General features: G+C 43.6%; 1 protein-coding gene across 1 annotated transcript in view; it reads left to right on the forward strand.

Moving 5' to 3' along the window:
• Positions 1 to 16,603, forward strand: part of LOC142588821 (fatty acyl-CoA reductase 1-like) — a 60,920-nt gene that overhangs the window by 35,427 nt on the left and 8,890 nt on the right. Inside the window, exons 9-13 of the mRNA XM_075700637.1 lie at positions 1,031 to 1,075; positions 1,226 to 1,344; positions 6,719 to 6,958; positions 13,976 to 14,105; positions 15,050 to 15,177. Coding sequence (XP_075556752.1) covers positions 1,031 to 1,075; positions 1,226 to 1,344; positions 6,719 to 6,958; positions 13,976 to 14,105; positions 15,050 to 15,177 — 662 coding nt within the window. The remainder of the gene's footprint in view (positions 1 to 1,030; positions 1,076 to 1,225; positions 1,345 to 6,718; positions 6,959 to 13,975; positions 14,106 to 15,049; positions 15,178 to 16,603) is intronic.

Here is a 16,603-nt window from a genome sequence, read left to right on the forward strand (position 1 = left end):
CTTTTTTTCGTAAATGATAATCGCTCCGCTGATGAAGACTGGGTATGGCGTCATGGATTTGGGTGTGAAGGGAAATAGCGCGCGATTCTCGTGGACTCAGTGGAAACTTGTGTTCGGAGGTAGGCTGACATTATCGCTGCTGGCCGCTGCATTAGCGTACGCAGTTGAAGACGGTAAACTTAGAAGTTCAAGGGCAAATGTATGCATATATGGTGCAATAAAGTGTCTTGGGTAAAACTTCAGAGAGAACAAGCAGGGTCTTACAGATCTAAGTGTGCCTTAGCCACTCACCTTGAGAGACATCACTGTAAGTGTTGATCCCGATTCGGTTTGTGCATAAACGAACAGGCGGGTTGTATGGTAGCCACATAAATGAAGCCACCAGTTACGATTACTTCCACATGGTTTAGGAGGGCTTGTTATAGGCCTCCATGTCATACATATAATTTTTACGTCGAGAAAGTGCGCAGCTGATACGCGTTGGCGAATTTTTTCTTGTTACTGCGAGGTCAGTGGCATTGTGGATAGATGAACAGCTTTGACGTTAGCATACTATTTGTCCAATAGTCTTTGCCTTCTTCTCGAATCTTCTTTCGAACCTTCTCTTGTTGGAGAAATACTGCAAGGTCAATGGCATTGTGGATAGATGAACAGCTGTGACGTTAGCTATTTGGCCAATGGCTTCTGCCTTCCTCCACAGTGATGACGAGTTGGCTAGATCGTCATTTGACATTGTTAAAAAATTGTAACCTGTAGTTAGATCATCAGCTAGTTGTTCAGGTGGTTAAATACGCGGTACTTGCGTGTGAGAGGAGCAAGCCATTAGAGTATAGCTGACACGTCTCTGTTATCTGACCGGTTCTGTCGAATTACTCTGAATAATGTGGCTGATTTTTGAAGCAGTAAATGAAGCCTCTGTATCTATACGCACTGTTTTCACGTAAGGTTGAGCAAAGCTTTTCAAAGATTTAATACACGATATGCGAGCCCTAGATATTGACCTGAAATTTACCCTCTTCTTTATTTCTAGGGTTGGTTAGACAATTATAACGGCTGCACCGGAATGCTTATTGTGGTGAGTAGTGACGAGACGTTCCCCTGCTTCTCGTGACCAAGAGCGTAACTTATGCTCCGGCATTCCATAGGAATAATGCATGCTGTGCAGAGCTTGTGACCGTCCTGAAAAGTTCAACTTGGAGATATGTTCTTTCGCAAATATTTTCAGGTAGGGCTAGGGATGCTGCAATCAGTTTTGGCGGAAAAGAATAATGTATTTGACTTCATTCCGGTGGATGTTGTGGCCAATATGCTAATATGCGTTGCCTGGCACACTGCCGAGACAAGGTGAGCATTTTGATGGGCTGCATTCAGTCTAATTATGTATTTTGACCACTAGAGTTATTCCTAAACGGTGGCCATTGCGTTCCTTTGCACATTGGTACACGTTGCACAGATGTCGATTACCGCAAATGCCGTTTTGTTAAAATACATTTTCTTTTGGCTACTTATAGATCGTCATAAAGATACTTGAGATAGTCATAAGCAGTGTTCTACACAGTTATCAGCCGTGGTTGAACAAGGGATTTCGTCGGCAATAAATGTTTGACAAGGGACGGGCCTTCTTCAAGACAGGAACTGCTTTCCTTTGCAGCTTAAATAATTGAATACGTCTCGGTACAACAGCCCAAATCATATTATGTATTAGTTCCTGTGTTATGGGAGCGCTAGGCCCACCGCATTATTTACGTCTGCTTACAGGCAGCGAAGATGGGTTTTCGCGAGGCATACCGCACAAGCGCCGGTGTGGAAAGCGCACGGCGCACCTTTACTCCGTAGAAAGGCGCTAAGCTACAACAAGGCAGTTCGACTTCGACACGGCGCGGACGAGGCTCCGGAATCAGCTCGCCATTAAACGCGGGTTTATTAAACCAAGATACACCAGAGTGCGACAGTCAGTGATGGTTTTTGGGCAAAGGGCGATCGAGTACGCGCGTCCGCTGCGCTAAGCTAACTGGGTAGCGTGAGCAAAGGTCTGACGCAAGCAACTGGTAGCACGCATATTGGGCTCTTCCACGGCGAGGAAGTGTTCAGCGGTACAGAGCTCCAGCCGCCGTGGTTGCTCAGTGGCTATGGTGTTGGGCTGCTGAGCACGACGTCGCGGGATCGAATCCCGGCCACGGCGCCCGCATTTCGATGGGGGCGAAATGCGAAAACACCCGTGTACTTAGATTTAGGTGCACGTTAAAGAACCCCAGGTGGTCGAAATTTCCGGAGTCCTCCACTACGGCGTGCCTCATAATCAGAAAGTGGTTTTGGCACGTAAAACCCCATAATTTCATTTTTTTGAAATACAGAGTTCTGGAGAGGGGGCTTCCTGGGGTGTCCATTGGAAGGCCATTCAGGGCTCGTCCTGGCGAAATTTTCTCGCGTGTGTGACTTGACCTCTGGAGGGAGAAGCAAGGTTTGAGCGGCAAAGTATCTCTGGCGCCTTAGCTGTGTCCGCCACGTCGTGTCGTTCCAATGGCAGCTCGACGTCTAGCTTGGCGATGGACGTTCCCATGCGGGAGCTGGGACAGGAGGATGAATCACGCGAAGACGTCTCGATCGTCAAAGTGTGCAGATCCTTTCCCGTTTTTGTAACTCCTACTTGTTGGAAGAACCGGCAACACTTCCCCTAAATCACATCACTGTCCCTCTTTTGTTCCGCTATCACAACAAAACGCAACTTACCATGGATGAATGGATGGAAAAACTTTATGATGGTTCATTTGATCGCGCTAGTTTCCGAGCCCGAAGTGGGCCGCTCCCTTTGGGACCGGAAGGACCAGACTTTCGGCTTCAGTGTTGTCCTTGTGTTTGCATAACGCGGAGCAACGCCAGAGCGTATGACTAAGATCTATGGTGTCGTTATATTTATCGCATGTTGTAGGTGTAGAGAACACCGGATAGATCTTGTTGATTAGAAGCGGGTTCGGATAGGCTATTGTTTGAAAGAGCCTTACCGGAATGGCCTGATTTCTGTTTAGTTTGCTGTGCGGAGGGGGGAACATCCTGGGCCTAAAGTAGAAGTGCTTGGTTAGCTCGTTGAACGTGAGGAGGTGGTCCCTGCTGGAACCTCAGCAAATCCTTGCCTTGTGGCTGCACGGTTGGCAAGTCCTCGTGCAGCATTGTGGGCAGATTCTTTGAGGTTCGCGCGAGCAGAAGCAAGATAATCTTAAAGCGTTTGACGACCTTTCCGTCGAGAATTTCCAGGGACTGTCTAGAGATGTCTCGTTTGGCAAATGCTCAGACAGCTGCCCCTAGAATCGCTGTGGATCCTGGATCTCATCGGGTCTAAAAGTGCTAATGCAATGGCTACCTGTTCTGCAATTTGTGGTTGACTGGGGTACGTGGAAGCTGAGTTGATGACTTCACCTTTGCCCTTCCAAGGAACCACTGTGAAGGCTCATGTATTTGACAAGAAAGCCGCGTCGACAAACCAGCTTTCTTCAGTCTGATTTTTTCTTGCTTTCTCTAGTAGGACTTTGGTTCTAGCTTGCCTTCTGCCCACATTATAAATGGGGTGAACATTCCTTGAAACAGGTATGACTGTGATATCCTTCCGCAGATCTTTGGGAATTTCTCTATGATTATTATGTAGCGCTGTAATTGGTTTACCAATCCGTGCTGTATAAAAGTTTTTTCTGAGCGTAAAAATAGCCCGCAAATGCACACAAAATCTCTAGAGCGGCTAGTCTGTATTTGCGAGCTTTTTGCTTGCATTAGCGAGCTATTTCACGCTCGAAAAAACACTTTTATGTAGCGCGTATTGAGCAACAGAAAGCTGTACCGGGAGTTTTTCATGTCGCTTTACAATTTTCTTATTCGCACTTTTGAATTATTTATAATACTTGAGAAGTTGAATAATAATAAGACCAATTATTGAATTAGGCGGAACGAAAAAAAAAGTAATTTGTGTATCTACAAGCGACAACAAATAACATTACCTTGGTTCTTTCCAGCTACGGGCCATTCGCATATATTTTTAAACTCTGGCTGAAGTTAGCTAGGACACCCTGCATAAGTTCTCGCCAGAAAAGATTATGGGCTGATGCCGCCAGAGCATCAGCTGCCTCGTTTCCTGAGATACCCAAGTGTGATAGTATCCATTGAAAGATAGTTTTTCTTCTGTCAGGCGTGATTTGTGGCGCCAGCTTAAGTACTTTACATAAAAGAGGTTAGTCAGCGTTGGCGCTAGACAATCCGCTGAGGGCTCCACGGGAGTCGCTTAAGATATCAGCTTGTGACAACATTAGATTTTGGATAAAGCACTTCAATGCATTCATAAACCTATACACTTGAACTAAATAAATATCCAGATGCGCCACCAGATAACGCGCAAATATTTTACGGTGGTATGCACAATGAATGTCAGAGAATACCTGTGCTTTATGGATAACAAATTATCAAAATGTTACTGTGTTCTCCACGAGTGGAAGCGATATAGGTCATCCCCTTGCACAGAGTAAGGTGTAAGAGTTAGGTTTTAAACTATAGGCATGTTTCCTTGATTTGGAACACATGCAAACTCTTAAGGCACTTAGTTTCGAAAGATACATTGAAAAATTGTGCATTCTACCTCCATGCCAATATGAATTTTATGAAGTGTGCTCAAAAATAACCCAACCAGGGAATGCCATATCGCTAACGGATGACAACCAAAGACAAAAAGACCTGATACTGACTGGGCTTATTTTGTCAATTTTCCAGGATTTTGGTTGGTTGCCGGACTGATCGGTACAGTTGGATCAGTTGCTATGTTGGTGGATGTATATAAGTGCATACACCTGTAATCACCATTGTTCTTTCAACAGTCATCATAAATTGCCTTTGTCTTTGCCAGCGTGGTGTCTCAAAACGTGCATCCGCTTGAACTGAAGTTTCCGTTTGGTCACAGCTGGGGAACGATGCAGTGCATAAACATATATATTTCATTCACAACCATTGTGCGCTGACTAAGCTCGCACAACTTTGATCTGCGCAACATAGATATTACTTGCCACATAACATCTCAACATGCCGTCATACAGGCATATTTAAAGCACACTGATACATTGTCGAAATAGTATTTTATACTTGACGGATTGCTTGATTTATTTTATTTCTTTTTATTTAGGCACTCACTATTTGCCACTGGGTCTAAGCCCGCTTTTGACCAATCCTCTAGAATGGGCAAGTCTCACTACGATTCTTGTTTAAAACTTGAACATTTGACGTCGACTCACACATGTTTCTAAAGCACGGCGGTTTATTATACACAGGGCAGCTTTGAAGTCGCCATGTATATGATGTGGCCAGGTTTTCCTCGAGCTGCTACTTGTAGCTTTTTGCCTGGTCATCCTCGCTGCCTTGTTGTTGCGGAATGAATTCAATTCAATTCAATTCTGTTGATAAATAGGTGAATTATATATCCCACAGCAATTCATTTGCTTTATATTAGCATGTCGCACTTTTGATTGCATGCACCAGTCGTCCCTGGCCTTCCCCCAATAAGCATCATATGTCGCCTTCGTCACCGTGACATCACTGCGTATGTGTTCACACGCTGAATTCCTCTGCACTAGCGTTTGCGTTTCGGCATATCGTGTGAAGAATGCAGTGCACAAACACAAAACTTCCTGTACAATAATGTTGTGACCGTTGTATTGAATAAATATAAATATTTCATGGGACATCTAGGGGCACTGCCTGAAGGACCATGCGGGACGCAGGTTCGATTCCTCTAACAATCGGAGTAAAGGGTCATTTTTGTCATTGAAGAGCGCTGTGTACACAGCGGCACATACCTGAGTATCTAATTTGGCGTGAAAGATGTTCATTTCAAAGCGCTGGAACAAACCCAGTAACCCATGAGGTTATGAAATAGGTTCATTGAAATGCACCACAGACCGAGTGACAGTTACCCAGTGCTGCAAGTTGGCGTAAAAGAGGTTTATTGAAGGGCGGTGCATAGCCAGGTGCCACATATCGAACGCGGTGTGCTTAGTGGCTCATGTCGGTGCGATGTTTTCTCCAGCAGAGCAGGCGGATGCGCTACTCACTCGACCATTGACCACCCGTCACCGAGGTTGGCGGGCAAGCGGTTAGAGAAATATATAGATGATGAATCAGTCCCAGAAAAGTTTGTGAAGTAGCCAAAAAACATTAGTGGCATTAAAATCAGGCAAGAAAACTATACTAGTATTCAATGCGGGAGAATGCTGCCTGTGGAATTGAGCGAAATCAGAGCCGAAGAATGACCGAAGCCTGCTGTTCTCTTTTTCTTTTTCTACTATGCTCTGTTATTTGTCACCGGTGGTTTATATCCTCAGAACATTTTATGACGAGAATAAAAAATAGTACCAGAAACCAAGCTCTGGATAACACTGTTGCTTGAACAGTGCTGGCTTACCAGTGAACGAGAGACATGACCACCCTGCCAAAGCAATACTAATATCATGACATCCAGGCATTTCCAGTTCACACTACAGCGCGGTGTTATTCCACACTCATGATCGTTTTCTTATTAGCATGGCAGCCGCATACTAAAGCTTGGCCAAACTCAGTGGGCCGCCCGCTTTTGCTGTTCCTTGATGGCACGCCTTTTTTAAGTTTGTCAGTAATTTTTTGTGCTTGTGTTTGCACTTGCGAAGGTGTCCTAGTTTATGAGCTTCACTTTGACACGGGACATGTCTCGCAGACCTGAACACATCGAGGTGTACCACTGTGCGAGTGGCGCCTTGTTGCGGCAAACCTGGGCGGATCTGGCTGACCTGATGCAGCCAACTTATTTGCAATACCCATTGCCAAATGCGATTCGTTTCCCCAAGTTCCACATGACGAACAGCCAGCTGTGGCACAGCGTAAACCTGTGGTGCCTCCACTATGTGCCAGCGTGCGTCGCAGACCTGGCCTTGCAACTCTGCGGACAGAAACCGAGGTTGGTACCACCGACATTCCTGCATAGCCAGCATGGGTTAATGGAGTGTTGCGGAAAACATGATCAGCTAAACAAGGGTCGTACATCGGCTTGGCTGTCACTACGGCTAAATGGTGGTGGCGAGTGTTATTGCCCATTCCTTCGTAAAAAAAAAATATTAGTCACAGGTTGGTCTTTTAAGTGAACAGAATCCCTGCGCTTATTATTTTATAGGATCACGTGCGAGACCAGATGAAACGCGAAATAGCTTTACAGTGGTAAAATAACTCGTGCTCAGTAGTTAGCCAGTGATTAAAATCTTTATTTGTTTTCGGTGAGTGGAAGACAGCTAAAGTTGCCCAGTGTAATAATCAGGAAGCCTAGCGTTTCAACCTACAGACACGTTTCTCGGATTTGCACAAGATATAAGCTCTTAGAGCACGTCGTGCTAAAACATATAACCACACGCCCTCAATTCATTGCATCTTATCTACAGTCATCATATGCATCAGCAGATCAATCGGGACGGTTGGCATTTTTCCGGACCGATACAGAGGCAGCCAGCCGAACGTTGTCTTCCTTCTCCCCTCCCCGTTTCTCTGGCTATTAACGCTCTTTCTGGCCTCTGTTGCGAGAGCGTGACTACACACACACACACACACACACACACACACACACACACACACACACACACACACACACACACACACACACACACACACACACACACACACACACACACACACACACACACACACACACACACACACACACACACACACACACACACACACACACACACACACACATATATATATAATTTACACGTGTACTTGTTTGTCTTTTCCGGGTGTCCGTCTTTCACCGTCTAACAAATGTTATCGCACAGTGCTGGACGCGCCTGCATGTACGGGTAGTTTCTCGAATGTTATCGATGCTTATTTTTGCTGTCTGGTGCTACGGAACGTTGTGTAATCTGATTTCACGTATGCGTTACGTGAATGGTGTAGAATTTTCTGGAAGACGCGCGGGCACCAGCGATTACTCTGGAACCTTCGATGACTGATGTATAAAAGCAGATGAGGTTCTCGACGATCGCCGACTGTGTTCGCCGCTGTCGCCGTTGTCGCCGTTCGTGAATTGCATCCTGTTTTTGAGGGAATAAGTTCGCCAATTATAACGATAGTTTCGTAACTCCCAGTTTTGCTGCTTTCCTCACCGTTACGACCACGTCACAATATATATATATATATATATATATATATATATATATATATATATATATATATATATATATATATATATATATATATATATGAGAAAAGAAGGGGTTAACCGAGGTGCCCGATATTTATTAGTCTTGTCAGAAGAAGCCAAGAAACACAGACACCAAGGGCAACATGGGGGAAAATACTTGTGCTTAATAAATGAAATAAACAAACGATAAATTAATGCAAATGAAAGTGGATGAAAAAGAACTTGCTGCAGGTTGGGGCCAAATCCACAGCCTTCGCTTTTCCTGTGCGATGCTCTATCAATTGAGCTACCACGGCGCCGTTTGCCGATCCACTTTCTTGGGTATTTATGCTTCCTAGTAGAACCCTGGGAGTGTTAGCCAGACCCCCCACTCACAGACCTTGGCGGCGGATGTGGAACATCCTTTCTGTCGCAGACGTGAAGAGAACGTGATTTTTTGGGTGAAGGCAACCGGTCAATAAACCCACACATGCTACCTGAAGGCATCAGTGTTGCCGGATTCAAGACCTCCGTCATGTAATAAACGAGAAGAAAAGGGGTTAACCGAGGGGCCCGATCTTTATTAGTCGTATCTTAAGAAGCCAACAAACACTGACACCAAGGACAAGAATAGGTGAAATTATTTGTGCTTAATAAATGAAATAAAGAAACGATGAATTAATGGAAATGAAATTGGATGAAAAAACAACTTGACACAGATGGGAACCGAACCCACAACCTTCGCAAATCGCGTGCGTTCACGTTCTCGTGACGCCTGTGGCAGAAAGGATGTTCGACATCCGCCGCCACGGTCTGCTAGTGGGGGCGCTGGCTGTCACTCCCAGGGTTCTACCAGGAAACATAAATGCCCAAGAAAGTAGGCAGGGAAACGGCGCCGCTGTAGCTTAATTGGTAGAGCATCGCACGCCAAATGCGAAGGTTGTGGGTTAAATTACGGGGTTTTACGTGCCAAAACCACTTCCTGATTATGAGCCACGCCGTAGTGGAGGGCTCCGGAAGTTTCTACCACCCGGGGATCTTTAACGTGCACCTAAATCTAAGTACACGGGTGTTTTCGCATTTCGCCTCCATCGAAATACGGCCGCCGTGGCAGGGATTCGATCCCGCGAGCTTGTGCTCAGTAGCACAACACCATAGCCACTGATCAACCGCGGCGGGTAGGTTGTGGGTTCGGTCACGACTTGCGGAAACTTTTTTGTTCATCCACTTGCATTTGCATTAATTTATCGTTTCCTTATTTCATTGATAAAGCACAAGTAATTTCCCCTATGTTGTCCTAGGTGTCAGTGTTTGTTGGCTTCTAATGATATGACTCTATATATATATATATATATATATATATATATATATATATATATATATATATATATATATATATATATATATATATATATATATCGATTGAAAGTGTACGCTAAACCGGGAGAAATAATTATGAGATAACTATATTTACACGTTTAAAAACAAAAATTATATTATTTTATTAACCTTTCGACTGGTGGCCCGGCCCCGCCTACGATGAATGCCGGGCCACCGGCCGAAACATTAGTAAAGTAGGAGTATTTTCGTTGTTGTTCAACGATGCACAGGAATAAGTCACCTCGACTAAACGACATGTCACCTGATCCAACTTTCGATGCGCGTACGACTGTAGGCCCTTACAGCTTATAGTTTACAGGGGGGGGGGGGGGGTCCTCGCGCCAAATAGAGCCTTTGTTTGCTTGCACTACAGCTTGTTTCGACGTGTGCTCGCTGCATGCGAAAACGCCCTATTGTGCTTGACAGGTTCAAGTGCGTGTAGCTGTTAATTGTTCTTGTAACCGCTGAGTCTTGAACATTCGGCGAGTATATAGGGCGCTTTTTATACCATACAGAGTTTCCATAAAAAAAAGGCGCAAGGGCAGCGAACGCAGCGTTTATGCAGATTATTTCCTAGGTGAGGCATACGTACTTTTGCCCCAATAACTTTACTTTGAAAGTTTGAAAGTTTATTTAACATAATAAACGTATACAACGGCAAAGTACACACTTTTGGGACCCAACAAATTTTATTAAAGGGTCCCTACCAATTCTTATTAGGAAAAACATTTCTATGGCATCTGTCTTTTTCTACTGTAAAATCACATAAAACTGAAATAGCTGAATAGGTAAAACAAGAAAATACAGTAGTAGAGAAAATTTCACAAATGATATACATTTTTCTAACAATTTTCTTTGTTACGTCATCGAAAACATCGGCACAGCAAAAAAAAAGAAAAAAAAAGAAAAATGAGGACATGTGCAAGCATGCACAGTGTTACGCATTGTCAATAAGTGAGTGCTTTGATTGTTTAAGGAATGTACGCAACGTTCTTGGAGTGGTTAGGTCACTATCAAGCTTATTCCTAACTGAGGTGCCTGTAAACTCTAATGTAGAGCGACAGATAATTAGTATTTACCTTGGGAAATAAAAAAACGACAGCGAGACCCGTTTCCAACATTGCTAAGTCAGGGATGGAACGAGACTGTTGTCAAGGCTAGTTTTTCATTTACTATTTGATGCATGACGGAGGCGATGTTGTATGTTGTCAAATCGTAAATGTTGAGGATGTTCAGCTTTTTTTAAATAAATCTTCACTCTTAGTGTGAATATTGTTGGGTGCTATAACGCGAAGAGCTCTTTCTTGAAGTGTAAACACCGGTGACAGATGAGTTTTGTATGTGCGACCCCAGATCGCTAAGCATTAATTAATGGGAGAACGAACAAATGTGTAGTAAAAATTGATAAGTAGGTGAAATAGTTTCGACATTTCGACAGCACATGCAAGCCACATGAAGCCTCATGAACTACGGAACGCACATGAAGGCGAATTTTAAATGGTTATCGATAATAACACCAAGAAATTTTGTCTCACTAGATTGTTTTATGGAATGGTTATTGTAAACGACATCTGAATGAATAGCCGTATTGCTTTTTTCTGAGTGAAATAAGATAAAAACTCTATTCGTTGAGTTAAGGTAAAGGGCATTCAGTGTACACCAACGGTGCGAAAGTTGTAATTCGAAGCTGAGCATATTAATTAGGTTGCATTCTTCACGATCAGCTATAGTAAGGCAAGTATCGTCTGCATAGCTAGAGTACAGGGGCAGCACACGAGTTGCGAAGGCAAGTCATTTATGTAGAGTAAAAAAAATAAAGGTCCAAGTACGGATCCCTGGGGAACGCCAAGGTTAATAACGGTGCTGTTGGACAGATAATCACCTATTTGAACAATTTGTTGCCGAATTTCTAAATAACAGTGAATTAACGTCAAAGGTTTTCCATTAATTCCGTAACGAAGCAATTTATCGCTGATTATAATATGATTGAGGGAATCGAAAGCTTTTGCGAAATCTATGAACAATCCCGCGACTAGATAACCACTGTCTATTGATTTTCTGATGAAGTCTGTAAACGTTGAGACTGCAATTTGTGTGGAAAGGTCGTTTGTAAAACCAAATTGGTGCCGAGAAAGAATGTTGTGCTTGTACAGGTAGTCATTAAGGCGCCTCGCAAATATTTTGTCGGGTATTTTGCTGAAGAACGGTAGCACTGATATTGGACGGTAGTTTTCTATTCTATGCTTGTACTTTGACTTGTACAGTGGCAACACCTTGGTAATTTTCATCCGCTCTGGAAACGCACCCGTGACGAATATAGTATTGACGATATGCGCGAGAACTGGTGACACGATGTCAGTTACACGTTCAACGACATGCGCCGAAAGATTGTCGATGCCAGAGGCTGTGTTTCGCAAATTAGAAATAACAGAAGCCACCTTAAGCTCATCTGTAGGGTAAGGGTAAAACGAAGCATCTGTACGTGGAATGTACGTTGCATCAAAATCCTTACCAGTTGAGTTAATGTGGGACGAGAATAAGCACTGAAAGTATTACAGATACTTTCAGGTGTAGTGTACACAGCGTAATTGTTTATTATTTTTTTCTAGGGGATGTGGTTTTACGTCTCGCCCTAGAAACTGCTTGAGAAGGCACCAGTATTTTTTTTTTCGAATAAATCCCGTTCTGTTCAATGCGATTGCTAAAATAAGCTTTCTTTGCGCTGCATAGAGAGCATTAGGAGTTTGCAAATACGTAGAGTATCTTTCCTTCAAGGAAGTGTTATAACGTTGACTTTTTAATTTCCTATACATGTTATATTCCGTTTTAATAGAATGCAAGAGCGCGCCCGTTACCCAAGGATCAGAAAATAATTAGAAATAAAACATTATTTACGTTTATATTAATGCATTGGGAGCAGTTCTGTAAATAGCATATCTGTTGTTAGTCATATTTTAATGCACCCTCACTTTTTAAACATCATGAAGAATGCGTACATGTAATTCGAGATATTCAAAATCGAATTTCAACGTTAAATTTAGGCACTACCGGAACCGAGCGCGCCAGGAGCGCAAATAGATCACTAACCCTTCCCCTTCCGGAAAATAGGAGTTCAGCGAAGCTTGTTCTTTGTGCACCTGACCTTCGTCACGGTTATGTAATCCACGAGTAACGGAGCGGATGGCTTCCCCCGTCCCGCTTCCTCACCTCTGGATCTTCTTCTCATTGCCGTCGCATCGCCTGGGCTTGGGCATCTCTAACGAAATCTCTAGCCAGAAAGCTGTGTGGCTGTGTCTTGGTGTGCCGCGACATGCCAACATTCAAATATCGTCACACACTTTTTTTATAGGACGTTCTCATCTGACGTGGCAGCGAGATACCGAGATACACTCGATTTCAATATTGGCTCGATTGAGCTTTGAAATTCGATGATGATCTCTATTTATGTGGGAGTTTGACGATATTAAAAAAAAATGAAGGTGGATGAATATGTCAGTGCCTCCAGATCTTCCGTTTGAACAATTGCTTCCAAGGCAGAATTAGGATGTTATTAAATATTTTTTGAATACTTAGGTTTATAAAGCTGACGTCATAACCGGCAAAGTGTGTCAAGCTTGCCTAAAATCTACATTTCAATAATGTCACCTTCGCAGTGCTTAAGCTTATCCTATAAAAAAATATGTGCAGTCAAAAAAGACAGACTGCGTACGGAAAAGATCGAGTACGGCAGTTGGTTTACAGAAAACCGTATTTTTCATGCATGCAGTGATTAGCTCTCGTTGGCTGCGGTATGCCATATGCTACTCATTCGCTGTCATTACATCCTTTCCTGTAATCCATCTTCTTCTTTAAGTTAGTGCGGTAAAGCTGGCCATAGCCCGGCGATTAAATACGACCACGCGGCTATTTACTATCACATAAACAATTTTATGCATTTTCTTGAAGGCCAGCTGTATAGACATATCCATTAGTTTAAATTCACAATAAATTAGAAGGACATGCTTCTGAAGGAACCTTGGCAAATAAGCAAGGGAAGAAATTGTCTAAGTTAATTATTAACACCCTCTAAATAGCGCCTAAACAAGTGACGCATACATATGGTGGTTCGCGCATCAGGTGTAAAGTCCGAACTCATCAGCCTCGGACATTCTTGGTCAAGCCGTGGGCCATCTCATAAACTCGGAGGCCTTGCAGTAGAGCCGGGAGTTCCGAGTCATGCGCCCCCTCAGGCGAGCGGCAATGGCGGCCCTTTTTAGGTTTCAGTTTTGGTATCATAAATCTACAGTTTTCAGCGGCTTTCCTCGTAGTTCAGACGTAATTTTTTTTTTCACGGAGGCTGCACTTACCTCCAAAATCTGAAACTCGGCCTTCTTACGCGGCTGGAGATTTTGTTGCGGACAGCCTTTATTTGGTTTATTACAGGTTTTTACACCTCCACCAAAAGATATGCAAAGGGATGAATTCCCTTCAGCACTTCATGACTCACGAATGGCTGTTCCGTTCTGACAATGCCTTGCGACTTCAGCAGGAACTCTCTCCCACGGATGCTCAGGCAAGTGTAATATACAAGCTCCGGGCTCCATGAAGGGGTGATGGTGTTGCCGTTCGCATCACATTTCGTGCGAGCGCGAAGTATTTGATATAAGTTCGTGGTAAAAATTTTCCATGTCGGAAAAATTATTAAACCATGGCCAAGCTTTCAAGTCACTTAGGAAATGTTGTTGTTTGAAACGGAAACAGGAAGAAAAGTGTCACTGTAGTGATTTTCTCATGAGGCTCGTATAGTATGTCTCTTTAAAAAATAACATGTATTTTGTACATACGGAATAAGCAGAATGTCAAAGAGCACAGAGGGTCACTAAAATAGTTTTTGTAACGATGGTTGATCTTCGATTCCGTGATCAACGCGCTAATATCTTTCTGGAAGCCAACCAGGTAATCAAAATAATTACCTTGCGCCGAACGAGCTGAATGTGTTCATTTTGAGCATCTCGACGTATAAGCTTATCAGCGTTCAAGCTTAGCTTTAACTCATAGTTGGGAATTACCTTGTGCGCAGACCATTGTAACGGGCTGTTAAGGAAGCAATTGAACGTTTTATTTAACAATCCTGTCTGCATTTCACTGAGAACCTGGCCTGTCGCTCCGCTCCTGAGAATAAGCTCTCGGACGCAAGGAGTTTGTAACAACCCTAACGAACTTCAATTATATATATATATATATGTAGCAAGGAATATTGGAGTGTAATCAGCGAGATGGAGAGTAATAAGTTAGTGAAGCTGATTTGAAGAGGTGCGAACACCGGCCTTCTCTGAATTTTGTGCTGCGCCCGTAAAATAACCAAGTGATACGGAAATTGACTAACAGGTTTTTGAAGGAGACTCTGGAGTATGCGCTGCGATGTCGATAACTCGTATATTAATTTTATCGTCTGTGGCACAAAACACCCCTGAGCGGCTTGACATTGCCAGTAAACAGGGATTCTTTACTTTGCAGTTGTTCAGCTTCAACTTGCAGGGCGTCGACTTGAGTCAATATGCACGCGATTACATGTTGGGAATCCGCAAGTACCTGCTGAAAGCGGAAGATTCCGAACTACCCGAAGCACGGAAACGCCTTAGACGGTAAGTTCAGTTGTAAACGCAAGCTGTTGATGTCCATTATGACCTCGCGGGTCTGAATGAAATCTCACAGGTGTCGTGTGGGAAAAAAGACAAGTGCTTTCGGCAACTCGGGAAATAGCTGTGTCATTCTCGCAAAACGGCCTGGCACGGATAGAATGAAGGTGACGGGCAAGTTTCGCCTTCTGGACTGAGAGTGGCGCCTAAACCGGACAAAAAAAAAAACGAAAAAAAAGGGCCCTCGAGGGTCGGTGCAGCTATGCTAATCGAGGTGCAACCAAATTAGGAACGCCCCACTGCGCTGCAGGAAAAGCACGCTCCCTTGCTAGAATAAAAATTGGTGTTCCTGCCACAGCATATGGTCCACTATTTCCGGAACGAATCTTGAAATTAACACGAGGCGCATAGTATGCAGTAGCTGCGCTGCACGTGAACAAGGTGCCAGTTAGACCTGCGATGCAGTAGAGGTTGCTAAGAGTAACTGAACTGGCACAGGCCGCCACTGGAAACTACAACTACACTTGCCAATGTCCAGCACGACAACCCTTTCAAGTGAAGTTAACTGAGGACTCTTTGCTGAATTATCAGGCATTGCTTAGGATTTCCTTGGGCTTAATTAGGTCAAAAGAACCGCTATGACATATACAGTGCTGAGGAATGGGCACGTTCTCTGCTACAGAGTTCTTCCATACATGAGAGAAAATACGGTGCAGGATTTCTCATTCAAGATAAAAATGAGGGAATGGCGACGAATTCTATAAACTTATTGAAAGGGTAGCCGTCATTAAAATAAAGGTAAATAGGAGCGATATATTAAAGTTTGTAATAATGTACGCTCCAACGCCCAGTAATGATAATAAACATCGAAGTATAAAAGTTCTATGAGAGTGCTGAATTAGTGATGAGAAAGACGGAAATTCAGTATACGACAGACGTGGGCTACTTCAGTGCGAATATGGGGAGAAAGCGGGCTGGGGAAGAGGTATTTAGCAGCTTTGTCATCGACTATAGAAGTATAGTAAACGAGATATGTTGGTAGTGTTCGTGGAAAATAAAGTACTGAGAATAATGTATACCTTGTTTCAGCTGAGCCCACCACAGTACGCGACATAGAAGTGTTAGGTAGGAAGAAGGGTAGCACTGACACGCTGGTAAGGTGCAGAATTACTCCTAAATTGAAGAGAAAATCGGGAAATTAGCAAGGAATAGGCTGGCCCAGCACAGGCAAGTGAAAATTGGATGGATTCAGGCTTCTGCTCACAAAAATTACGAGGCCTTGAAAGATGATAGCGAAGTAGCACAAAAGTATGAATGAAGCATTAACTAAAATAATTTCAGAGACCGCAGTCCAAGTTCAAGGCGAGACAACAAGGCACCAAACAGGCAGGCTCTCCCTAGTAAGAAAGTATGTAATAAAATGACCGAACAT

The sequence above is a fragment of the Dermacentor variabilis genome, chromosome 7 (assembly GCF_050947875.1).
Source record: "Dermacentor variabilis isolate Ectoservices chromosome 7, ASM5094787v1, whole genome shotgun sequence".
NCBI lineage: Eukaryota > Metazoa > Arthropoda > Arachnida > Ixodida > Ixodidae > Dermacentor > Dermacentor variabilis.